The sequence below is a fragment of the Simochromis diagramma genome, unplaced genomic scaffold (assembly GCF_900408965.1).
Source record: "Simochromis diagramma unplaced genomic scaffold, fSimDia1.1 OVJJ01000304.1, whole genome shotgun sequence".
Classification (NCBI taxonomy): domain Eukaryota; kingdom Metazoa; phylum Chordata; class Actinopteri; order Cichliformes; family Cichlidae; genus Simochromis; species Simochromis diagramma.
Genome location: NW_024387030.1, coordinates 21,183,871 through 21,209,041, shown reverse-complemented (window position 1 = coordinate 21,209,041; position 25,171 = coordinate 21,183,871). Strand labels below are relative to the sequence as shown.

General features: G+C 41.5%; 3 protein-coding genes across 6 annotated transcripts in view; 2 read left to right on the top strand and 1 right to left on the bottom strand.

The window, feature by feature from the left end:
• The first annotated feature begins 103 nt into the window (after window positions 1-103).
• Window positions 104-14,802, top strand: LOC120740053 (E3 ubiquitin-protein ligase HECTD1-like). The gene is made up of 11 exons (XM_040042140.1): window positions 104-707; window positions 1,023-1,150; window positions 1,569-1,770; window positions 1,899-2,036; window positions 10,366-10,850; window positions 11,431-11,589; window positions 12,969-13,047; window positions 13,148-13,241; window positions 13,793-13,943; window positions 14,136-14,280; window positions 14,361-14,802. Exons 1-11 carry the CDS (start codon window positions 534-536, stop codon window positions 14,496-14,498), a joined length of 1,893 nt encoding a protein of 630 aa, XP_039898074.1. The 5' UTR covers window positions 104-533; the 3' UTR covers window positions 14,499-14,802.
• A 555-nt stretch (window positions 14,803-15,357) lies between these two features.
• On the bottom strand, window positions 15,358-24,367 carry ap4s1 (adaptor related protein complex 4 subunit sigma 1). 4 transcript variants are annotated; one of them, XR_005697317.1, is made up of 7 exons: window positions 23,662-24,024; window positions 23,398-23,553; window positions 23,227-23,313; window positions 23,076-23,144; window positions 16,501-16,512; window positions 15,928-16,142; window positions 15,358-15,847 (listed from the first exon to the last, which is right to left on the bottom strand). XR_005697317.1 is itself a non-coding variant. In XM_040042143.1 (6 exons), the coding sequence occupies exons 2-6, from the start codon at window positions 23,533-23,535 to the stop codon at window positions 16,014-16,016; spliced, it is 435 nt and encodes a 144-aa protein (XP_039898077.1). In that variant the 5' UTR covers window positions 23,536-23,553; window positions 24,108-24,367; the 3' UTR covers window positions 15,358-16,013. The 4 variants fall into 4 exon arrangements, 3 of the variants coding, with proteins under 3 accessions (XP_039898077.1, XP_039898076.1, XP_039898078.1); XM_040042143.1 differs by lacking the exon at window positions 23,662-24,024 and adding an exon at window positions 24,108-24,367 and having other exon boundaries at window positions 15,358-16,142; XM_040042142.1 differs by having other exon boundaries at window positions 15,358-16,142; window positions 23,662-24,023.
• Window positions 24,368-24,395: 28 nt separating this feature from the next.
• The window catches only part of strn3 (striatin, calmodulin binding protein 3), a 33,359-nt gene continuing 32,583 nt past the window's right edge, over window positions 24,396-25,171 (top strand). The window contains exon 1 of the mRNA XM_040042139.1: window positions 24,396-24,906. Coding sequence (XP_039898073.1) covers window positions 24,640-24,906 — 267 coding nt within the window. The 5' untranslated portion in view covers window positions 24,396-24,639. The remainder of the gene's footprint in view (window positions 24,907-25,171) is intronic.

The window sequence follows — 25,171 nt, the reverse complement described above, 5'->3', positions numbered from 1 at the left end:
TGATCTTATTGTAAAGCACTTTGTGATTTTTTTTATTTATTTTTAATCTGTGAAATGTGCTATATAAATAAATTTTACTTACTTACTTACTTCACAATCATTATAAAATATCATTCCATTCTTTTGTTTGAAAAGGAGTAGGCAGAAGTATACACTTATTAGTCCCTACTTGAAGTGAAAACCAATTGTTTAAAAACATGAAAAGTGTGTGCAACCACTCTCTGTACTTTCCATAATGTATTTTTCCACCCACATTATTTTATGTATTTTTTTTTTTTTAAGTTTCAAGATGTGTGGTTTTTTTCCTTCATGGTAAACTCTACTGTTGCTCCCTTCCCTATTCTGGTCGGCTAGTCAACCAGTGGTATTCAAGTTATGTGCTTTCAGGTTTCCAGGGTACTGGACGGGTATGTGTAGGTTTGCAGTCTGCCGTCTCCCCTTTATAAAATATCTTTAGAAAGGGGCAATACCATGGTACGATAAACTAGCTTCAAGGAAAAGGTTAAAATAGTTGCTTATGTTGAAATGTTTGCATGGTTGTATTTGTTAAAAATGGGGACTTAACTTGGAGGTTTGAGGGGGGAATGGGGCTCTCATTTCAAAATCTTGAAATTGTGTTTGCAGATATAGATGAGCTTCAGTTCAATGCATCTCCTGAAGATTTCACCAGCAAAAAAATCACTACAAAGATCCTGCAACAGATTGAGGTCAGTTTGTTCCATTTTTGTCATTTCATCAATCTGAAAATTTCAAGACTTTCTTAAAAAAAGACTTCTTGAAAGTCTCTAAAAAGTTGGCCTTTCAATATTGTCAAAAATCACAACTCCATTTTCTGTTAACATAATGTGTTGTAGTGCACAATGTGCAACACCAGGTTTCAGTATAGTGATTAAAATGTGTAACCTGCTGAAACCTCAGACAATTATGGTGGAAAAAACCCTAAATGCAATACAAGCTCCAGTGAGTGCTATAGTTCATTAGTTAACGATGTCAGGTTTTAATTGAATGTTTTGGTTTCCCAGGAGCCTCTAGCCCTTGCAAGTGGAGCGCTGCCCGACTGGTGTGAACAACTCACCTCCAAGTGTCCTTTCCTCATCCCTTTTGAGACCCGACAGCTCTATTTTACCTGCACTGCTTTTGGAGCCTCCAGGTGAGTGTGATACAGGAGTAAACAAACATACCACACATAACTTGAGGCATCTCAGCTCAGTTTTATTTGTATAGCTCCAGTCCATAGCAGTAGTTCCCTAAAGACACTTGATATTACAAGGGAGAGACCCTCACAACACAACTTAAAAATGTGCTCCTTTGTGCTTATAACATAAAAATTGTAAAGTAAAATAATAAAATAAAATAAAATCGACAACAATTTCTTTTGTTATCGATTTAAATGTGACTCTTTGTCAGTCATAAAATGATGTTTTCAGATTTAGCATTTTGGTCTTCAAAGACAGTAGAAAGTCCCGTTATCGACATTTGAATTTGGCCTTTTTAAAGTTTAACCTTGAAGACCACGTCCTGTTGGTGTACTTCCAACACTCTGGCCTCTGACCCCACTCTGTCTGCAGGGCAATTGTGTGGCTCCAGAACCGTCGAGAGGCAACCATGGAGCGTTCTCGGCCGTCCACCACAGTGCGGCGGGACGATCCTGGTGACTTCAGGGTGGGTCGACTGAAACATGAACGAGTGAAAGTCCCCAGAGGAGAGACTATGATGGAATGGGCTGAGTCTGTCATGCACATCCATGCTGACCAAAAGTCTGTGCTAGAGGTGAGAGGTGGTTTGTTTTTAACAAATCACAAAAGAAAACCTTCTGTGTCTACTGCTAGATTTGCAACATGCATTACAATTATCGGTCCGTGGCATGCCAGGCTAAGTGTGTCTGTGTGTGTTTCCAGGTGGAGTTTCAGGGTGAGGAGGGAACGGGTCTCGGTCCAACTCTGGAGTTTTATGCTCTGGTGGCTGCAGAGTTTCAGAAAACGTCACTGGGAATCTGGCTGTGTGATGATGACTTCCCTGACGATGAGTCACGACAGGTCAGTATTACCACGTTCACAAAGTGACAGGTTTAAAAGTAAAATTGGTGAAGAATCCCATTCTGTCATATTAGGAGACATTAAAATGAGGATCAAACAATGAGGTTAGTATGGCAAAATAATAATAGAAAAGGGTTGTTATTGTTGCTGTTATTATTATTATTAGTAGTAGTAGTAGTAGTAGCAGTAGCATTAGTGTTATATATTTAAATGTTGTAATGTCAGTACTAGTCTGTCTTAGTAGCTGTGATCAAATTTGAAGGTGGCATTAAAAGCCAGTGGTCATTAAGCAAGGAAAAATAATGTAAGTTTAAAAATAGGGATAACTTTATCAAACGGTGACAGTGATGATGCTTTTTTTATGTAAGAAGTAGAGATGGCACGATACCACTTTTTTATGTCCAATACGGATATCATAAATTTGGATATCGGCCGATACCGATATGAATCCGATATAGCGTGTTTCTAATCAATAAAACTGTTTTTATAATATCTTGTTGTTTTTTTTAAACTTCAGTTTGAGCTTATACAAAATGCAGCAACACTAAAGCTATTCTGTTATACCTGTATGCAAAAAAATACACTGCACCCAAAATATTTCATAGTTCAGCAATACTGATCAATCTAATAAACTTAAACCTGCTCCATCCTCCCTATTCTGGTATTTTAAAGAGTAAGCAACCTAACTAATAGGGTTGCAAACTCCCAGCAAAAAAAAAAAATAGGGAACCACCCTCCACCTCATGATGCCTAATCGACGTAATCAACGTTAATTTGATACAGTGTGAAAAAAATGCACAGAAATCAATTATTTTTCAAGAATAATTAAATAGATTCAACATCTTTCTTCAACAGAACTGCAGACTGCACAGATGGTACCCCTTCCCAAAGGAAAAAGTACTACAGCTTACTAGGGTATATTAGACTTAATAGTTAATATATACAGTAATGGACTTCTATACTTTTTACATCAGATTAAAACTTTGGGTGTCAGATTCAGATAATTATTTATTGAGCTCGACATTTTAAACGTAGAAAAGGATCCTGGTGTAGAAAGTAATATTAAATAAATTCTAACAACAGCTTATCAGGTTTAAACGTGCTGCTGTTGTTCAGCTGCTGGTTTCCTCTTTCTGGTGCAAAGTGGGCGATAAACAAACAAGAGAAACGGACTCGTGACAGAAAAGCCGATCAGCTGATCATTAATCAGTTTCACGTTTGAAGTAGCAGCAGGAGAGGGAGGGGGAGAGAAGAGGCAGGCGCTCCATATATCGGTTGTTAAGCTTAACACTGGAATGCTTTACAAACATTCAGAGATGAACTTACACACTTGCTTTACTTCTCTCTGGGATCACTTCCTTGGAGATAAAATGCCGGTTTGGTAGCGAGGCTCCAAATACTCAACCAGACCGCCGACAGGTCTCGCACGCCACAGCCGCTCTATCACGTGATGCATACTGCTCCAACGTGCTACGGTTATGAGCCGAGTTATGCCATGTCGCAAGTTTTGTGAGGTGCTTTTTTTTTTTTTTGTGATTAATATTTTATTGTACTTTTAGAACACTACAGTCCACTGCGGAGACAGATTACATCACATAAAACAAAACATCAGCATAGCAGCAGAACAGTAGAGAATACCAAACCAAAATGAGGGGGGGCAAACAAAGCAAGAGATAAACAAAAGCATGGAAAGAAAAACAACAACAAACAAACAAACAAACAACACAAAAGAAACAAACAAACAACACAAAAGAAACAAACAAACAACACAAAAGAAACAAACAAACAACACAAAAGAAACAAACAAACAACACAAAAGAAACAAACAAACAACACAAAAGAAACAAACAAACAAACAACACAAAAGAAACAAACAAACAACACAAAAGAAACAAACAAACAACACAAAAGAAACAAACAAACAACACAAAAGAAACAAACAAACAACACAAAAGAAACAAACAAACAACTCAAAAGAAACAAACAAACAACTCAAAAGAAACAAACAAACAACTCAAAAGAAACAAACAAACAACTCAAAAGAAACAAACAAACAACTCAAAAGAAACAAACAAACAACTCAAAAGAAACAAACAAACAACTCAAAAGAAACAAACAAACAACTCAAAAGAAACAAACAAACAACTCAAAAGAAACAAACAAACAACTCAAAAGAAACAAACAAACAACTCAAAAGAAACAAACAAACAACTCAAAAGAAACAAACAAACAAACAAACAACACAAAAGAAAGAAACAAACAACACAAAAGAAAGAAACAAACAACACAAAAGAAAGAAACAAACAAACAACACAAAAGAAAGAAACAAACAAACAACACAAAAGAAAGAAACAAACAAACAACACAAAAGAAAGAAACAAACAAACAACACAAAAGAAAGAAACAAACAAACAACACAAAAGAAAGAAACAAACAAACAACACAAAAGAAAGAAACAAACAAACAACACAAAAGAAAGAAACAAACAAACACAGCCAGCCTTTGACTATGTGGGTCTTACTGCATGCCACACTCTGACATCCCTGAGAGTGCTTCATCAGAATTCCAATGACTATCGCACTCTAAGGTCTAGTCTGTTCGTTTTATTCTGGACAGATATGGATCCCACTTCAGATGGAAACTCTCCACTTTATTCAGGAGCCTGTATGAGAGTTGTTCTAGTGCAGCGAGTCTCCCTAGTTGAATATGCCATACAGAGACAGGTGGGGTGGAGGGGGCCTTCCACTGGGAGATAATGAGTTTACGCCCCAGCATCAATGCAGTCTGTACCCACTCAGCAGCCTTAGGTGGAGCATAGTTAAGGAGTGATGGGTCTCCCAAAACAAATAGTCTTGGTGAAAAAGGAATATCCCATCGTATGGTTGATTTGATAAAGTCATGTATCTCAGTCCAAAAGATTTGGGTTTTAGGACAGCTCCAAATCATATGGGTCAATGTGCCTACCCCAGTCTGACATCTCCAGCATTCAGGGGACTGAATGAGGTTCGCCCTATACAGTCTGTGTGGCGACCAGTAAATTCGGTGTAGTAATTTGAATTGGATTAGTCTCGTTCTAAGTTCCCTGGACACCTTTTTACTATTCTGCAAAATTGCAGTCCATTCCTGATCTGTAAAAGCCACACCAAGGTCAGATTCCCAAGCTAACCGGAGGGCAGGTAGTCCTTTACTCGTGCCCGTAACAAGCATTGAGTAATATTTAGAGACTTCACGACCCCCCCCAAAGATTTTTTTGATGTAGCTGAGATATTCAATATTTGGAGGTGGTGTGGAGGAGGAACCAAAGGTTTTGAGCAATAAGTGCCGGAGCTGCAAGTACCTCCAAAACTGACTTTGTGGCAACTGAAACTGTGCTTTAAGGTCGTTGAAGGACTTGAGAATCCTCCCCTAATACAGGTCTCCGAGAACAAGTATCCCTCTCTGGACCCACAGTCTCCAGAAAAACGGCGATTTATTAATGCAGAGTTTGGGATTGAGCCATATGGAAGCCTCAGTATGAAGGTGGGAGTTAAAATTTAGTAGCAAGGCCACCTTCTTCCAGACCGTCTGCAGGAAAGAAAGAATGGGGTGGGTTTGTATATCTGGTGGGAGCTTGGTGGTTAAAATGTGCATCGGAGGGAGTGGTGAGCACAAAGTACTCTCCAGACTAAGCCATGGGGGGGCTCGTTCTGGAGGGAGAGCCCAGTGAACCATGTGTCTCAGACTGAAAGCATAATGGTAAAATAGTAGATTTGGGACCCCCAGGCCACCCGACTCCACTGGTTGCTGTAGCTTTTTAAGCTTTATTCTAGGGCGTCTGTTATTCCATATGAATTGGTTGCATAATCTGTCAAATTGATGGAAATATTTTGATGGGATTTTTAGCGGGAGTGTTTGTAGTAGGTAATTAAATTTTGGAGCACAATTCATTTTGATGATGTTAACTTTACCCCAAAGGGTGAGGAACAAAGGGGACCATCTAATTATGTCGGTTCTGAACTTGTCCAATAGAGGTTCAAAATTAGCCTGGACTATGTTGTGTAACAAACGGGGGAATGTAATGCCCAAGTATTTAATACCAGTCTGAGGCCAGCTGAAATCCCCTGGCTGGAACAGGGTTTTGGGGCAGAAGGCTGTCAGAGGGAGCGCTTCAGACTTTGACCAATTTACTCTATATCCTGATATATTAGAGAACTGGTTAATAATTCTTAAGAGAGCAGGTAGAGATCGTTCTGGCTGTGATATTAGGACCAGGGCGTCATCAGCATAGAGCATCAATTTGTGGTTATTATTGTGGACCTGGATACCTGGAAAATCAGGGTCTCTACGTATTGTCGCTGCCAGAGGCTCTAAAGCAAAAAGCAGAGGACTCAGTGGGCAGCCCTGTCTTGTACCCCTGTGGAGGTCGAAGGACTGTGATATAATACGGTTTGTTAGTATTGATGCTCTTGGATTGTTGTAGAGAAGTTTGACCCACCTTATGAATTTTGGGCCAAAGCCAAATGCTTCCATTACACAAAATAGAAAACGCCACTCCACCCTGTCGAATGCTTTCTCTGCATCTAGGGAGAGGGCTATAGCTGGAGAAACGTCCCCCGTAGGGGATTTATTCTGGGTTGCCCACATAATATCAATTAGGCGTCTAATATTATCGGCAGAGCAGCGAGTCCGAATAAAACCAACTTGGTCGGGGTGTATTAAGTAAGTCATGACCTTATCTAATCTGGTTGCTAGTAACTTGGCTAAAATTTTGCAATCACAATTGATCAAGCTTATTGGCCTGTAACTCTTACAGTCAAGCGGGTCTTTGTTTTTCTTTAAGACAAGGGAAATAAGTGCCTCTGACAGTGTTGGTGGCAGGCTGCCCTTATCCAGGGCTTCCTCAAACATTTGCAGGAGTAAAGGGGAGAGCTCCTCTGCAAAGTTCCTGTAAAACTCTGCTGTAAACCCATCCAACCCAGGGGCCTTGTCAATTGGGAGATTTTTGATTACCCTTAAGATCTCTTCCTTTGAAATTGGGGCGTCCAGGGAGTCCACCTGTGTCCTAGAGAGAGTTGGGAGGTTGAGGGGGGAGAGAAAACTGTTAATTTCCTGAGAGTTTGCTTGTATTTCTGAGGAGTAGAGTTGCATATAGAAATCTCTGAAGGCTTCATTCACTTCAGAGGGTTTTGACACCATAGTGCCATCCTGTGCTCTAATTGCTGCTATGATAGTCTGAGCTTCTTTTTGTTTAATATATCTTGCAAGCAGTTTGCCAGGTTTATCTCCATCTTCGAAGTATTTCTGCCTAGCCCGAAATAGAGAAAACTCCATTTTCTGAGTCAAAATTGAGTTAAACTCATATTTAAGTCTAGTTAGGTGGGTCAGATTTGCCGAGCTCATGTCTGCCTTAAAAGCGGCTTCAGCTATGGCAATCTTCCTCTCCAGGTCTATCTGCTTGGACAGAGCAGTTCTTTTCCTATATGAGGCATGCTGGATGATGAACCCTCTAATAAAAGCTTTCAAAGCTTCCCATGCTACACCCGCACTGGGAGCTGTAGAGAGGTTAATTTCTATATAAGAATTGATCTGCTCTCTCAAGGAGTGGAAAAAGTTGGGATCATGTAAAAGGCTTGAGTTTAGCCTCCATCTGGGAGACTTGGGGGGGGGGGGTACCAAATGAGCTCAGATGTAGGAGCACCGGGGCGTGGTCAGAAACGTGTATACTACCAATAGAGCTGAGGGCATGATAGAATTTGACACAAGAAAATAATCTATTCTTGACAGAGTGTTGTGGGGGGCAGAATAAAAGGTGTAATCTCTTGCGGATGGGTTGAATACTCTCCATATGTCCACCAAACCCAAGGTCCTACACATTTTTATAGCGACCGAAGCTGATCTAGAGTGTCGCTGTGAGGGAGTGCTTCGATCCAGTATATCATCCATGACCAAATTGAAGTCCCCTGCTATCAGGATTGGGTAGTCGCCCATATCACTAATTTTGCATTCCAAGTTTCCAAAGAAGGTGGGGTCGTCCATGTTTGGTGCATAGACATTGCTTAAAATCATCCTATGGCCTTGAATCTCAGCCAAGAGTAGCAATGTCCGCCCATCTTCATCCTTAACCATCCGGGAGCATTTAAACTGTAACTGCTTATGAATTAAAATTGCGACACCCCTACTCTGACTGCTGCCACACGAAAAAAATACCTGACCCAACCAATCCCGGCAAAGTTTATCTGACTCTTGGGGAGACAAGTGAGTCTCTTGAAGAAAGACAATGTCAACTTTTTTTGATTTGATAAATGTCATGATCTTCTTTTTTTTGATTGGATGGTTAAGGCCTTTTACATTCCAGGTCATCAAAGTAAGGGCCCTTTGTTGCTTATTCGCCATCATGCAATACGTATCAGACGCATAGCAGTGGGGTAACTTATTATTAGAACCAGGAGTTCAGTACCGAGTGGGCAATATTTGGAAGGCTGGCTGTAAGAAAAATGGGGGGGGGTTTGGAAGTAAATAAAAATAACAACTGATAAACATTTAAACAGATACGTCTGGGGCAACCGAGAACACTAGTCACCCTCAGGTGGGCTATGAGCCCCAGAAAGCAAAACATAAACTTTATGGTCCGTGACTCTAACCAGTCGAACAGTCATAAACAGGACCCGTCGCCAGCAGCAGCAGCATATTAAGTCGGCGTAATATGAGGGAAAACAGTCATTCTGGGACTTAGCTAACTGAACAGACCTTTATGCAGGTTGGTTAGAACTGTCCCCTAACAAACTGAAAAGGGCTTCATGACAACTGAATTACTAAAAGAGGAATTTAACAGTCTCAGTGAGCTTCTCTACCAAGCAGATTGTGTTGTATTCTCAAAAGTAGCACAACTGAATAAATCAAATAAAGCTGCGAAGCCCTATAATATTGAAACTAAACAGTTAAGAGGTGCAAAGTATAGCGTGTATAGCGTGTTAATTAATGCTAGGGCGAAAAGAAAGAGAGAAAAAAAAGGGTAGTGTTTAAATCCAAGCCCTGACTGTAAATAACTCAAGGTAAAGACAGAATGTAGTCCTGGGCTTTTTTGGGGTCAGTAAACTCACGTCTGCCCTCTGTCATTTTCAGCACCAGCACTGCTGGGAACAGTAGGGAGAACTTTATCTTCCTTTCGTGCAGCAGCCGTTTACAGGGATTAAATGCCGCTCGTTTGTCCGTGACAAGTTTGGAGTAGTCAGGGAAGATCATAATGCGGTGGCCGTTCCAGTTCAGCTGTCCCAGCCTCCGCGCAGCTTCCATGATCTGTTCCCTGTCCTGGAACCGCAGAAATCGGGCGATGATGACCCTCGGGGGATGACCGTCAGGTTTGCGTCTCACCAGGCTGCGGTGTGCGCGGTCAATCTCCAGCCCGCCCGGGAAGTCGACCTTCAGGAGTTGTGGGATCGCGTTGCGCACGAATGCTAGAGCGTCCGATCCCTCGCAGCCTTCTGGAAAGCCGGCGAAGCGCAGGTTGTTCCTCCGTCCTCTGTTTTCGATGTAGTCTAATTTCTGTCGTAGAGCGTTCACCTCGTCACTAGTAGCAGGAGGATTTTCCTTTAGCGCTCTGCTAGCATCCTCAAGGAAATCTAAACGAGACTCAGTGTTGCTTATTCGAGTAGCCATATCCGCTAGCTTAGCCTCCACTGCCCTCGTAGCAGTTTGGATAGCGTTCAGCTTGCTCTCTTGTGTCTCGGAGGTTTCCTTAAGTAGCACGTAAATACTTGCAATGTCTTTGGCCATTTGTTCAGTTGTAGCAGTCTGAATAGTATCCGACATTGGAGGTGAGGGCGGGTGCACATTAGCTTTCGCCGAGGTTTCCTTGCTAGCGCCTTCTTGCCGTCGAAGCGTAAGTTTTTGTTGGTGACTCGGCATTTCTGAGCTTTCACAAAGAGTCTTCAAGCTTCCCACTGTCCTGAGGTTATATTTTGTAAGTGCTGTGTAGCGTAATGCTCTAAGTCCAATGCAAATTAGCTGCCCCTGCGACGGAGCTTCCCCATTCAAGCTGCCATCTTGACCGCTTACGTCACCGGACTCGTGAGGTGCTTTTTTTGATATTTAATGGATCGGATTACTTTTTTTTTTTTTATTTCTCTTCGATATCCGATCCAGTAATTTAGGTCAGTATCGGACCGATACGTAATATCGGATCGGTCCATCTCTAGTAAGAAGTACCACAAAAAGTAAGTTTTAAAATTAAGGAGAAAACCCCCCAAAAGAGCCTTGATTCCTCTCTGCCACAGCAGGAATCTTCAGTGCCTTAGCTCATTTTAAAGTAACAGATGAGAATTAACAGATGTCCCTCTTATGTTTGTCTCAGGTGGACCTGGGTGGTGGACTGAAGCCTCCCGGTTACTATGTGCAGCGTTCCTGTGGTCTATTTCCAGCTCCGTTCCCTCAGGATAGCGAGGAACTGGAGCGAATCACCAAACTCTTCTACTTCCTGGGCATCTTCTTGGCCAAGTGCATTCAGGACAACCGGCTGGTCGACCTACCAATATCACAGCCCTTCTTTAAGCTGCTCTGCATGGGGGACATCAAGTCTAACATGAGCAAGCTGCTATACCAGTCTCGAAGCTCACCGCAGGGTAACGACCCTGAGCGGCCCCACCTGCAGCCCTTCCTGCTACTGTCTGAGGTACAGTCTGAAGCATCGACTGAGGAAAGCCAGGAGACGTACTCAGTGGGCAGCTTTGATGAGGATTCCAAATCTGAGTTCATCATGGACCCACCAAAACCAAAACCTCCAGCTTGGTACCACGGTATCCTGACCTGGGACGACTTCCAGCTTATCAACCCACACAGGTCTCGAGACAGTTTTTAATGTTTAGCGTTCTCACAGTCAGCCTGAAAGCTCATGTTTTACCCAAGCAGGTCACCCTCTAGCTCACTGCTGAACCTGAACACATCCTGTGACATGTAGTACTGCTGAAGTTAAGTTCTAAGAAAACCATGAAATATAAGATGTGAGTTTTGGTCATTTTGAAACTTCTTGAAATCTGAGCAGCCTTAATTTTAAAGCACTAACAACAGAAACTTGGAAAGTGTCTGCCAACACTAAAAGGCTTGTGTTATCATCTGCACAAGCTGATGTGGTTTAACAACATTTGGTTCAATTTTGTTAAAGTGAAGCATGACTGAAACCTCATTCAGACAGAATTAACATGCAAAGTTAAGGAGGCAGAGCATAAAAAGAATATGTATTTTAAACTTGTGAAATTCTAGGATCTGTTCTGGTCTGCAGCAGAAACACAAATGGGGAGAGAGACGCACTAAACGAGTAGGAAATGATAGTCAGAGAGAAAGCAGGTCAACAATAGAATAACTACACTACAGCAGACTCATGATGCTCTTTTCCTCTCGCTCCTCTTCCTGCCTCCTCCAGGGCGAGTTTCCTGAAGGAAGTGAAGGATCTGGCAGTGAAGAGGAGGCAGATTCTGGCCAGTAAGAGTTTGTCTGAGGATGAGAAGAACACTAGGCTGCAGGACCTGATGCTGAAGAACCCGCTGGGCTCTGGACCTCCCCTCAGTGTCGAGGACCTCGGGTAAGAAAAGACGCATACAAAGGTGCTGAAGGTGTTACTCTTGTGGTAACGCGATCTGCATCTTTAGTGTTTGCTTAGAAGGGCTAGAGGTTAGTAAAAAGCAGCTATTATCAGAATCAGAATCAGAATGGGTTTTATTGCCAAATGTTGAGCAGGTTTACAACATTAGGAAATTGCTGCGGTGCTTCAGTGCAAACATACTGTCATAAATTGCGCTTAAATAGACATGAAAAAATAAAAGTAAGAATAAGAATTAAAAGTGCTACGTAGAAAGATATATGCATGAGATATACATGAGATATATACATGAGAATAAGAATTAAAAGTGCTACGTAGAAAGCACTTGAGTGCAGGTGGTGATCAGTGCCAAAACATGGAATGATGCAGTGAACACAGCGTAGGGTCATGTGTTAGTGGTGGGAACAGTCGTACGTTTATTGTTCATGTGTCCAACAGCAGAGGGGAAGAAACTGTTCTTATGGCGAGAGGTTCTGGTGCGAATGGACCGGAGCCTCCTGCCTGAGGGGAGCAGGTCAAACAGACTGTATCCAGGGTGAGAAGGGTCAGCTGAGATCCGAGCTGCACGCCGCAGTGTCACGGTCCTCTTGGTCTTTACTGTTACGCCTATAGTCCTTTTGGGGATACCAGACTGTAGATATAGTTTTTAATGCTCTAAATTTTTCATTTTAACATTGCAAGTCTAAGGGATTCACTTCCTTTTGGAGCCAGCCTCAAGTGGTACCTAAAGAAACTGCAGTTTTGTTGTGTGTTGGCTTTGTTCATCAGCCTCAGGGGGTTCTCCTTGCTCTAATCACAGCATACACAGCACGCTGGAGCTACCCTTTACCAAGAGCTAATAATAGCATTAGCAATTCATTTAAAAATCAAAAAAGACAAATGAAATGGCAAAGAAAGTGGTACATAGTTATTTGGGAAAAGATGAAGATGAGTGGTACCAGGAAAGGTTTAGCATTTGTTTGCTTAAAATAAACAACTGGACTGAAACAAAATGACATTCACTTAACAGCACTATTTTCTTACAATAATGTTTTCACCAGAAACTGAGATGTGAAAAATCTTGTTTCATGTGAGACCACATGGGTTAGAATAAAGTCTTATGAAGTATTTGGGTACCGAGATTTGACTAGGCAATCTTTGTTGTGGTCAAAAACATCTGAGCAGAGGAGCAGCTCAGTAAATAACTTGTGTTCTAGTTCCAGCTGACAAGCACACATGCTGTCAGGACTGTCGAATACTTGAGTTCAGTATTTGCAGTGAAAGAGTTTGCACAGCAAAAGCAGAAAGTTTACGATTTTTGACTTGTTTTCCCATATGACACGGACCAGATGTTTGACAGCCACTTGAACTTTTCTCTGCAGGTTAAACTTTCAGTTCTGTCCATCCTCCAAGGTTCATGGTTTCTCTGCAGTGGATCTCAAACCAAATGGAGACGATGAGGTAAAAATGCCTCAGAGCAAGCTTCTTATGTGGATGGAAATATCTTCACGTAAATTTGCACATTTTACAAGAGTTCACTGAGTGTTTTCTATGTGTATAGATGGTGTCCATGGAGAATGCAGAAGAGTACGTGGAGTTGATGTTTGACTTCTGTATGCACACTGGCATCCAGAAACAGATGGAGGCCTTCAGAGGTAAATGTGCAAAACTGGCACATTACTTCTCTACAGTGTCCTGTCTGTGGAGAAATCTGTTTTGCCCTCTTTGCTAGTTTTTCAGAAAAAAAACAACAACCACAAAATAAAATGGTTTCCTGTTTAAATGAGGAAAGAGGTGGACAACATAAAGCAAGAAAGTAGTGCTCTGTGTTCACAGGCAGTTGTTTTAATGCTGGGAACGCCCTTGACGCGGCCTAATTGGACTTGGTCTTGGTAAAGTTTGAGCTTTACCGAGGCCAACAGGAGGAGATGCTATTGGCAACAACATGAAATTTTGAAAAATACACAGCTGCCAGTCTATTCTCACACCTGTTTCTAATCTGAGCTCCTTACTTTTTTTTCCCTAAAGATTGACTCTCATTTTAGACCCTTATGTTCTCTCGACTCATTGTCACAATAGAATTGATTCCATTGCGACAAGAAACTTTTTTGGTTCCCTTTCCCTGGCAGTTTAGTAAATTTGTGATTATTTCTAAAATAGAGTGAATACTTGGATATCTAATATCATAAATGTTTACTCTCCTCAGAGGGTTTTAATCGAGTGTTTCCAATGGAGAAACTAAGCTCTTTTAGCCATAAGGAGGTGCAGATGATCCTCTGTGGCAACCAGTCCCCTTCCTGGACTGCTGACGACATCATCAACTACACAGAACCAAAGCTTGGTTACACCAGAGACAGGTATGACATGTTACATCAACACTAATGGAAACACCAAAAGTTGATTCTGTTCATCTGGACGTAGCGTCATGGTAACGCTACGTCCAGATGAACAGAATCAACTTTTGGAGATTTACTTTCCTGGATGATTGAGAATGCTAATGGAGACACTGAGCCACGGCATCGTGTATTTAACCTCTCCTCTTCCTTCAGCCCTGGCTTCTTGCGGTTTGTGCGAGTCTTATGTGGAATGTCATCTGATGAGCGTAAAGCCTTCCTGCAGTTTACCACTGGCTGCTCCACCCTGCCACCTGGTGGTCTTGCCAACCTTCACCCCCGACTCACCATTGTCAGGAAGGTAAACTGGCTCTCTGAATGACTGAGTTTGTTAATGTGTGTAGTTTTAGTCAGTAAGCTGACTGACTGTTGCCTCCGTAGGTGGATGCCACAGACTCCAGCTACCCATCTGTCAACACTTGTGTTCACTACCTGAAGCTGCCCGAGTACTCATCTGAGGACATCATGAGGGAGCGCCTGTTAGCCGCTACCATGGAGAAAGGCTTCCACCTCAACTGACCACCGCTGCCACACTGTGCATGCTTCTCAAGTCATCTGTCCGTCTCGCCTTGTGACTGACGGATCAGCCAGCCAATCCAAACCAGCTGACTGACTGACGGCCGGACCTCCTGCTACAGGAGGAGGAGGATTTATGTTGCAGAAACAAAATGAAAGAAACGCTGTCACATCTTTCACACCTCTCTGACCGCCTCCTTCATCATCAGCAGCAACATCCTCTTCCTCACCATCCTGAGCTGCTGCTGCTGGTCTGTTCCCAGCTTTGATGCTGCAGGCTTGCGTGTGTGTGTGTGTGTGTGTGTGTGTGTGTGTGTGTGTGTGTGTGTGTGTGTGTGTGTGTGTGTGTGTGTGTGTGTGTGCGCGCGCGCGCGCGTGTGTGCTGATCTCCTCCTCCTGTCTGCTCTCAGTTTGGTGCCTGGTTTGACTCGTAGCTTCTGTTTTCACTTCCTCCTCCCTGAAATGTTCATGGATCCCCACCTCCCCCCATTTATTGCTTTTTGTTTTTGTGTGTGTGCGACAGTTCTCTGGTTGTTACTGACCAGTTGTAAAGGTCAAAGGTCAGAGAGCCTTTGGTGTTTGTTTTACAATGAAGCTATAGAGACAAAAACACTGGCTGTGTGCAAGGCACATCTAAAGAGAAAGATAAAAAAAAAAAGAAAAAAGAAAGCTCTGCTATCCCTGTATTTTCTTTGTATATTATAAACATTTATTTAACTCAAGTTGCAGTTTGAGGTAAACAGATATTTTCAAATGTGTATGCTCCAAAAAAATAATCATTAAAATGTTTGCAAAGTATGAAGTAAAGAATGAGTCTTGTGGTCTGTGGAAGAATATGAATCTTTGATATTTTTTTTTTTTCCCCATTTCGTTTGCACGTTTAAGTGTTTCAGTATTACAACTGCACTTTAACCAACATGAGGCTGAAGCAGATTTATCATCTACAGCAGTCCAGTTGCTGAGAATCACCGCGTAGAGATGTAATTGATTTAGATATTTATCTTGTAGCCTTTTTCTAAATTTTTTTTGCAAACTTATCATACAGATGTTTCAGTATTAAGGATATATTTTAAAAAAATGAACTAGTTATAGAATTTTTATTTTGGTTTTTTTTATTGTTTTATTACATATTAGACATAATACCACCAAATGTCTTTACGTTTTGGTTTGTTACAAACAATTCCTGTGGTCTGCCAATACCCCGAAAGGCAAATTAAAAATAAAAAAATAAAAATGTAATTCATTCCCCGCTAAATTCACACAACCGGTTTTCTTCCTGAATAAATTCAAACTGGCCAACTTCAGAGGGAGGCTTCCTTCTCTCAGCTGTGCAGATCGAACATCTGGATACACTGTACAGATGTGTATTAATACACTGACCAGAGTACATATGGGCACTGAGTTGTTCTTTTTATTATTTTAACATCAGTACCTTTAAGCAGATTCTAAATTCAGACTGTAAGCTGCAGGCCAGTCCTCAGCCTGAAGAACAGTTCGTGACTTCCTTTCTTCTTTTTGTTAGCTGTCCACCATCTTGTCAATAGTGGTGAGGGGTGCGAGGATGCGGCTCTTGTTTGTTTCCACAATGTGTCCGTTCTGGATCATCTCATCCAGGATGATATGAACTCGATCCAGATTGAACATTATCTGATAAAGGCGAAGGGTCAAGGAAACAAGGAAATAAAGAAAGACAAAGACTCCTACTGAACAACTAGTGATGGGTAATTTTTACATGAATATTTGACCTCAGCTCTAAATCTATTGTGTGTCTCCAGGTTATTTTATTTTAGCCATTCTCTGTCCTTGTCAATGGTCACTGTCCTTCAGCTGACTATAAAATGTATATGAAGTAGCTTTTAAATAATAATAATATTATTTATTATTATTATTTGAAATTAGTTAACAAGCAATTAAAAATTACTGAGCTTTGGTAAAATATACACTGTGCTTTTAGCATGACTCTTATACATGCAGTGTGTGCAGCTGTGGTTGTGTTACAGGATACATCCAGTTCACTCTGTAGGGAGAAATACACATTAGACTGAAACATTCAAACAGCAGCAGCTTCATGCATTTCAGCAGTGTCTTCATTTGTTGTTACAGACATCTCAAAAAGTGTACAATATATGTTTGAAACTGTAATCATTACTTTTAATGCTTGTAAGACTCTTCTGTCAAGCCAGCCTCCAATTCGAGACTTGCAGTCAAGCTAGCCTCCTGTTTGTTTTCTGTTCCCTGTGTATTCAGAGATGTGGAAACCTGACTTCAAAATAAAAGCCAACTTCGAGTGAATTAACAGATATGTTAAGAACATAATAACATATAATTTAGTCTTGTTTACACACTCTAATGTTAGATCCACATGACACAACCTTGTAGCCTAGTAGCACCCTGTCAATATCAAGGCCATCTTATTTTGGATTTCAAAGTAAAAGCCCTGTGAATTTTTATTTTTGAACTGCTCTTTCAAATAGAGTAGAATAGAATAAAGTTTTATTATCCCAGGGATGCTCCATAAATCACCCCTCCAATAGCCAAACCCACCTGTTCTCTGATTGGATAGTTAAATTTGTGATTAACATGACATTGGCCAATCAGATGAAAGGAAGAAAAACCGGGTCAAAATTCGTACTTGTAACTTGAGTGCCGAGTTTCACACCTATTTTTTGGCTAAGTCCACACACAAATCTTTTTTTACGCACACACAAATTATTTTTACACATACGAATCCTAATTTACAAGTACAAAATATTTATGACCACAATTTGCGCCCATATTTATACACCCTCACAATGGTATCATGTGTGGGAGTCAGGGTTTTAATAGTTTTGCAGTTTTCATTAGTTTTTATTTTTATTTAGTTTTGACTTCAGATTTTCAATTTTATATCAGTTTTAATTCGTTTTTACCAATTGTTTGCTAGTTTAGTTTAGTTTTTATTTTTTTGAAAATCCTTAGTTTCAGTTTAGTTTTGATTAGTTTCAGTTATAGTTTTAGTTGCGTTTGCAATAATTAAGTGTAACAAAATCCCAGTTTCATCATATCAGTCATTCTCTTCTGCTTATCCTTGGGTATGTTGCTATTCCAGCTACCATACCCTGCACCCTGGACGGGTCGCAATGACCTTGTAGTACCATATCACCCTATTAGAGCACTTCGCTCTCACTCTGCAGGCCTACTTGTTGTTCCTAGAGTATTTAAAAGTAGAATGGGAGGGAGAGCCTTCAGTTTTCAGGCCCCTCTTCTGTGGAACCAGCTTCCAGTTTGGATTCGGGAGACAGACACTATCTCTACTTTTAAGATTAGGCTTAAAACTTTCCTTTTTGCTAAAGCATATAGTTAGGGCTGGACCAGGTGACCCTGAATCCTCCCTTAGTTATGCTGCAATAGACATAGGCTGCCGGGGATTCCCATGATGCATTGAGTTTTTCCTTTCCAGTCACCTTTCTCACTCACTATGTATTAATAGACCTCCCTGCATTGAATCATATCTGTTATTAACCTCTGTCTCTCTTCCACAGCATGTCTTTATCCTGTCTTCCTTCTCTCACCCCAACCGGTCGCAGCAGATGGCCGCCCCTCCCTGAGCCTGGTTCTGCCGGAGGTTTCTTCCTGTTAAAAGGGAGTTTTTCCTTCCCACTGTCGCCAAAGTGCTTGCTCATAGGGGGTCATATGATTGTTGGGTTTTTCTCTGTATCTATGAAGCGCCTTGAGGCGACTTTTGTTGTGATTTGGCACTATATAAATAAAATTGAATTGAATTGAAAATTGAACTTTTGACAGAGTAGGATAGACATTATCAAATGAGGAGAAGGAATTTTCTGGGATTGAAGATCCTCTGGGTGAGTGGCTAAAAGCTATCATTTTGTCATTGATTGGTAATTGACTGATAACTGGCCACATTCACAGCTGTATTGACTTGTTGTGGATGTTGTCTATCCCATGTTTGAGGACTCCAATTAACAGATTGAAAACAGCAACACTAAGGGAAGAACATGCAGTGCGACCCTATCAGTTGCCAGTGTCGGTTGGGCTCTGTGATGAATCAGGTGAGCTGGCTTCATGGCTGAACCAAGACATAAATTGCCCCCAGGTGTTTAGAGGTAGGAAAGGCAAAATGTATATTGCAATTTTGTGTTTAAGCTTTAATGATCAAAAGAAACTGAATCGTGTTTAGAAGATAAGATGCCTGTGTTCGTTTAATGCGTTCCCATGAGGAGGCCGGCTGACGGTCTGGAAGACCCAGTATCTGACCGACTGAATGGGGACGACAGCTGATTTAGCGCTGACTCGACCACAGGACACCATCCCAGTTAAGAGGGAAAAGCTGAAAGGCTGAGTATCACTCTGGAGGGAACCTGTGGGACAGCAGGCTGAACGAAACATGTTTTTTGTTCACACATTAAAACGTGTGAAAGGAGGGAATGTTGGGATTGAAAATGTTTGATTTCTATTACTAAAATAAGCGGTTCTAATCATTTTCATACACACATTGGAAATGTGCCCAATAATAAGTTGGCACTAAGTCTTTTGAATTTCAAAAGCTTCGTTCGGTGTGACTGACCACACTGATATATTGTTGGAAATGACTTAGAGGTGCAGAGGGATAACTGCAAACATGCTTACACACATAGATTATGATTAGAATAAGTCTCTGGGTCAGAGAGTGCCGAACATGATATTCTAAACCAACTTTGAATCACTAGAAGAACAATGGATAATACCATTAGATTATCAAGGCTAGGCAGAGAGGTGTTTTGCTTTTCTGTCTCTTACAGACGAGGGAGCAGATACCAGACGAGGTCACGGAAATACGAGGATGCTTCGGCGCAGACACCAAGACTGCCACGTCCGTGCGGGAGGAAGATAGCTCCTTTAATCTATGTTTTTGTCTTACTATATAATGTTGTACAGCACACTTGAGGGTCATCCTTTTTGTGAAACATGCTGCTGGTTCACATAGAGGTCCACAGCGCTGTGTAAACTTGTAATTTCAACTGCCAAAAGCAAAGTAAATCCTTTTTTAAAAGACAAACCTTTCTCCTGAGATTCCTTCCAAAAATTGTGAACATGACAACTGTCAATATAGAGTGACATTAACTTGTGGAAACAGCAACTTTGCTTTTAAGAGTGTTCTGAAGTCAGTGAAAGAGTGGGTCATATATGGGCAATTTCAACGGGCCATTACTTTGAAAGGCAAAATCAAGGTGACTTGAAATTGACTTGGTATCCCCGTGAGAGTGTACACTGTTGATCTAGAATGAAATTATCCTGTGGAAACAGCAATTTTCATTCTGAAGAAATTGAAAGAGTATATCATATATGGGGAAATTCAAAGGGGCCATTAATTTAAAAGGCAAAATCAGAGCAACTTGAAATTGGCATGGTTTTACTGTGGGGTTGGACACTGTTGATTTAAGGTGAAAAATTATCCTGTGAAAACAGGAATTTTCCTATTTAGAGCATTTTGAAATCATTGAAAGTTAAGTCATATATGGGCAATTTGAAATGGCTTTTATTTTGGAAGGCAAAATCAGACTGACTTGAAATTAACATGGTATCACTGTGGGGTTGGATACTGTTGATATAAAGTGCAACTAGTCTTTGGAAATATGAGTTTTGCTTTTAAGAGCATTCTGAAGTAATTGAACTGATCACTGACTTCGTCAGCTGGTGCGAACAGAACCATCTTCGCATCAATGCCAGCAAGAGGAAGGAGCTGGTGATTGACTTCAGCAAGAAGCCACCCACTATTACACCAGTGAACATCCAGGGTTTGGACATTGAAATGGTGGAGTAGTACAAATACCTGGGTGTTCACCTCAATAACAAACTGGATTGGTCCACAAACACAGATGCACTTTACAAGAAGGGTCTAAGTCGTCTCCACCTGCTACGGCGGCTGAGATCCTTCGGGGTGAACAGGACACTCCTAAGTAGAGCAGGGCGATATGGCCAAAAATATTTATCACGATATATATTTGAAAATTTGCAATAACGATATAACTGACGATATAATTGATGCGAGACAAAATACAACTCCACAACATTACTAGCGCAAAAAGACAACCTTCCATTTATTTTCACTTAAACAAGAAGCTGGTTTTTATGTACATTAAAGCTTTATAAAAATGTAACAGTGCAAATGCAAATTCCTTGCTGAAAGTTTAACCAAAAGGCATTTCCAGTAGAAATGGGCTGACATATCCTGAGCATAACCATGTATAATATCCACTGAAGTTAAAAAGAGGTGCTTTGCAACATTAAACTGCAGTGTGCAGTACGTATTTTTCGTACCATAAGGTGCACGGGATTATAAGGCACATTAAGCGAAACAAAGCAGTCAGATAAATCAAACTTTATTAAACTCATTCTTCTTGCTTCCTCCACTTCTGTACCATTGATTCATTAATGTTGAATTCTCTGGCAACTGCTCTACTCCCATGTTGTTGCAGTATATTAATGACTAACCTCGTATTGTGGATGGATTATTTCAGTTGTTCTCCTGACTGAAGTTTGGTCCGTTTACAGCATCCTGCCATGCGATTGCATTTGTCTCTAACTATCAGGAACCTTAACGTTAACTTTTATAAGTGGAAAAGTGTTAGTGTTTGTCCTCCAGCTTCACTGTTTATGTTATGCTAACATAGCTGTGTCGTTAGCGATCACGTAGCACATCATTATATACCAACTAGCCCAACTTCAGTAACCCTACAAACGTCACTGCTGTTTAGTTTCCTGTCTTCATTTATGTTGGAAGTGATAGCAGAGCTGTACGTTTGAATTTTTTCAGAAATCTCTCAGTCAGAACATGCAATATCATGCTTAGGTAACTAGCGAGCTAACTTCCGCTAGCTTCCTGCTAACGTCTAACTCCGTTAAATGTAATAAATTTTGTTTTCATGGATGCCTGGAAGTTAAACTTCATAGTTACACCTGGTAAAGCAGCAATGCTGATCGTTTTATTAAAGATGAAAGAAATTAGACAGTTTTTAACTCTCAGTGATGCTGCAGTGTTCGTTTGACCTGAAGTATACGGAGTTTAGGACCCAGATTACTCCCACATTTAAGAGCATCTTAGTCCGACAAATACGACAATAACGACGGCCGCTTGCATGTTCTGCAAAGAAATGTGCTTTGTCGTGTATCTGACGGACAAACACCAAACCAGTTCCACATCACTGAAGTTGCACCATTTTTACAAACCAATTCTGGTTCATCTGTTTCACTCAACAATCGGCCATGTGCGTATGAAAACAAAGGCACTGCGCATGCGCGTTTTACTCATATTCTATCGCGATATTTCATTTTCCTATCGTTGCCTAACATTATACCGGTATTACCGTGAACGGTATAATATGGCCCAGCCCTACTCCTAAGGACGTTTTACGACACTGTGGTGGCGTCTGCTATTTTCTATGCTGTGGTCTGCTGGAGTGGCGGAATGGCAGAGAGGGACAGGGAGAAACTCAAACTGGTCAGGAGTGCCAGCTCTGTCCTGGACTGTCCACTGAAGTCCATCGAGCAGGTTGGGGAGGAGAGGATGTTGTCTAAGCTAACATCCATCATGGACAACACCTCCCACCCCCTGCATGAGACTGTACGAGCACTGAGCAGCTCGTTCAGCAGTAGACTTACACCCACAGTGTAGGAAGGAGCGCTACCGCAGGTCATTCTTACCTGCAGCTGTCAGACTCTATAATGCAACTTAACATTCTTTTGGTCATCTTACTCACCAGCTTGTTTACTGTACATTTTATACATAGCTCTGTACATTTTATACATAGCCTTGTACATTTTATACATGTCTCTGTACAATTTTCCAATTTTTCTATACACATTCTGTACACTGTTATCTGTATATATCTGTTTATACCTGTATATACGAACTTCGGTTGCTTATGTTTATAGGACCACATTGTGTCTTCCTTTTACATTTTATTTTCCCTTGCTGCAAGAGCTCTGTAACGCCAAAATTTCTCATCCGTGGGATAATAAAGCTTTATTTTATTCTATTCTACTCTATTGAAAGAGTAGTTCAAAAATGAAAATTCACAGGGCTTTTACTTTGGAATCCAAAATAAGATGGCCTTGATATTGACAGGGTGCTACTAGGATACAGGGTTGTGTCATGTGGATCTAACATTAGAGTGTGTAAACAAGACTAAATTATATTTTATTATGTTCTTAACATATCTGTTAATTCACTCGAAGTTGGCTTATATTTTGAAGTCAGGTTTCTACATCTCTTCCCGTAATACTTTGAATACACAGGGAACAGAAAACAAACTGGAGGCTGGCTTGACGCCAGTTTTGAGACCTGCCTTAGACCTGCACTGATAATGGATCCAATGGTTTTCACCCCTCAGCAGTATAGCTCGAGAATGAAGTGAGGTAAAATTTACCAATTCAAAAGGTGCATCTACAAAATAGCTAGTCATTGTGACTTTGACCTCAAGTTCTGAGGCTTTTTAGGATTTTCACATTTCTACCACAGATGCATCTACTAGGAGGCTGAGGTGTAGCACTGGCGGCTACCAGTATTTATCTCTGTAAGAACCTCGATCAAACTGAACTCACCACCCGGCTGAAGTATTTATCCAAGACCTCCACAAAGTTATGAACCAGCTCGTAGATGGACAGCTCATTCTGTGAGAGTAAAGAGGAGAAACACGTCCTGTTGAACATTGAAAGGACGAAAGAGGTGTAAAATACCTCCGACCACACTCACCTCACTGTCTGTGATGCCCACCACGATATACAGAGCAGCATACTGGCGGTAAACCAATTTAAAGTCTTTGTACTCCACAAAGGAACACTGCAAACAGAGAGGTGTTATAAACATGATATTGTTATGTTATTTATTTGATCTAAACAAGACTGGGAACTCGCAGACAGACACCTGATCTTTCTTGCGGCTCAGGCAGTAGCGTACTACATCGGCCTCAAGAGCTGCTCTTCTGCTCAGCTCCACAGAGTGATAATACCTGGACAGCCTGGTCTGACCCTGTCGGTTCACCATTAGCACGAACTTGATCATTATCCGATCGGTTGCTGGCTGCAGAGGAATCGTAAAGTCGATATTATCAGTACAGACCATTTCCCCGTGGTATGAGATATTGCAATCTAATACCTCACTCCATACCTGAACGTTTGTTTTACTTACCGCCAGCTGTTAGCTTGTGCCAGTTGCTACATTAACTCCATCAAACGGGCTAAAACGGGAACTTCTGTTAACGAGTTTTTGCCCCAATCTAATGTTATTTTAAACACAATGCTGTCGGTTTACAGGATTGGAGTAAAATTACTGTAAAGTACTGTAAGGGTAAATAAATACCAGCGAAAGAGGACATTCAACAATATACAGCCATAGCATTTGGTACGCATGCGTAGACAGGTGCATTCCAGGGTAACAGTTATTCCCTACATTTGAACGCAAGTACTTTCTACTTATACTTTCAAAACATGCTCGTAATATAAGCTTTAAGACATTTGAGGGAGTAATTATTCCACGCAAACAATCCAAAAGAAAATCCCATTAATGTTTGCATTTTTCTCCTTTGAAATATGCATAATACATACTTTGTACATAATTTATTGCACTGTACTCACGGTTTAAAAATGCTCGGTACGATCCTGGACGGGGTTTTAGATTCAGCTGTTTAGAAGTTGTGGTTGTGGTACTTAAAAGGAGCAATAGACAATAACCACAATGTATCTGCTAGCTAAAGGTAAAACTGCTGTATTTCCCTATACATCTTAATATATGCTCCGTTAAAGAGTTATATTTTACTACCCTTTCTTTGAGCAGTGAAGGTTCCATAATATATTTGGATAGCAGGAAGGGAAAAGGAGGATGGATGTGTCCCGTCAGGCATTGCGGCTGGGTTCTCCCACCTTGACCATCGGATCCGAGAGAGGTCGGGGGAGAGAACAGCAATGGCGGCCGGTTAGCTCTATACAAAACACCAAGTCCCCAATCAGCCGCGCGCACCACATCGCTCCGAGGAAAGCCAGTTTTACACAACACAGCGGAGCCAGCGAGACAGGGACGGAGCTGAGACACGGGCTTTAGGGGGCGGGGATCCCTCCGCGGATCGTTGCTGCCTGTGGAGACTTTCCTTCTACTTAAAAAAAAAAAATTATGGACGAACACCCCGGCGGAGGAGGGGTCGGAACGAGTGCCCCACGACAGCCTCCGCCACCGCAGCAGCAGGGAAATAACAGTAGTGCTAATCCGCCAATTGGAGGCGGTGGTGGCGGAGCAGTCATGGTACCACACCAGCCCGATGAGCTACCTCGGCCGCAGCAGCAGTACACAATCCCCGGCATCCTGCACTACATCCAGCATGAGTGGGCCCGGTTCGAGATGGAGAGGGCGCACTGGGAAGTGGAGAGGGCCGAGCTTCAGGTTAGCCCTCACAACTTAGCACTGAATTCCAACCATGCTAACCCCCAACAACAACAACATGGACAGTGTGTAGACAATTGGTTTTAGAGAGGTAGTGGCAGTGTTGCAATATTTAATTTATTATTTCATCGATTAGTTAGGCATGGCCTTGGTTTAAACGGGAGGCAAAAGCAGCTAAACTCGATATTTGTAACCCGACTGGCTAAGTGGCTAAGCTAAAGGGTCAGCTCTGGGTTACCGTTAGCTCGACTAGTGGTAGCGCTTA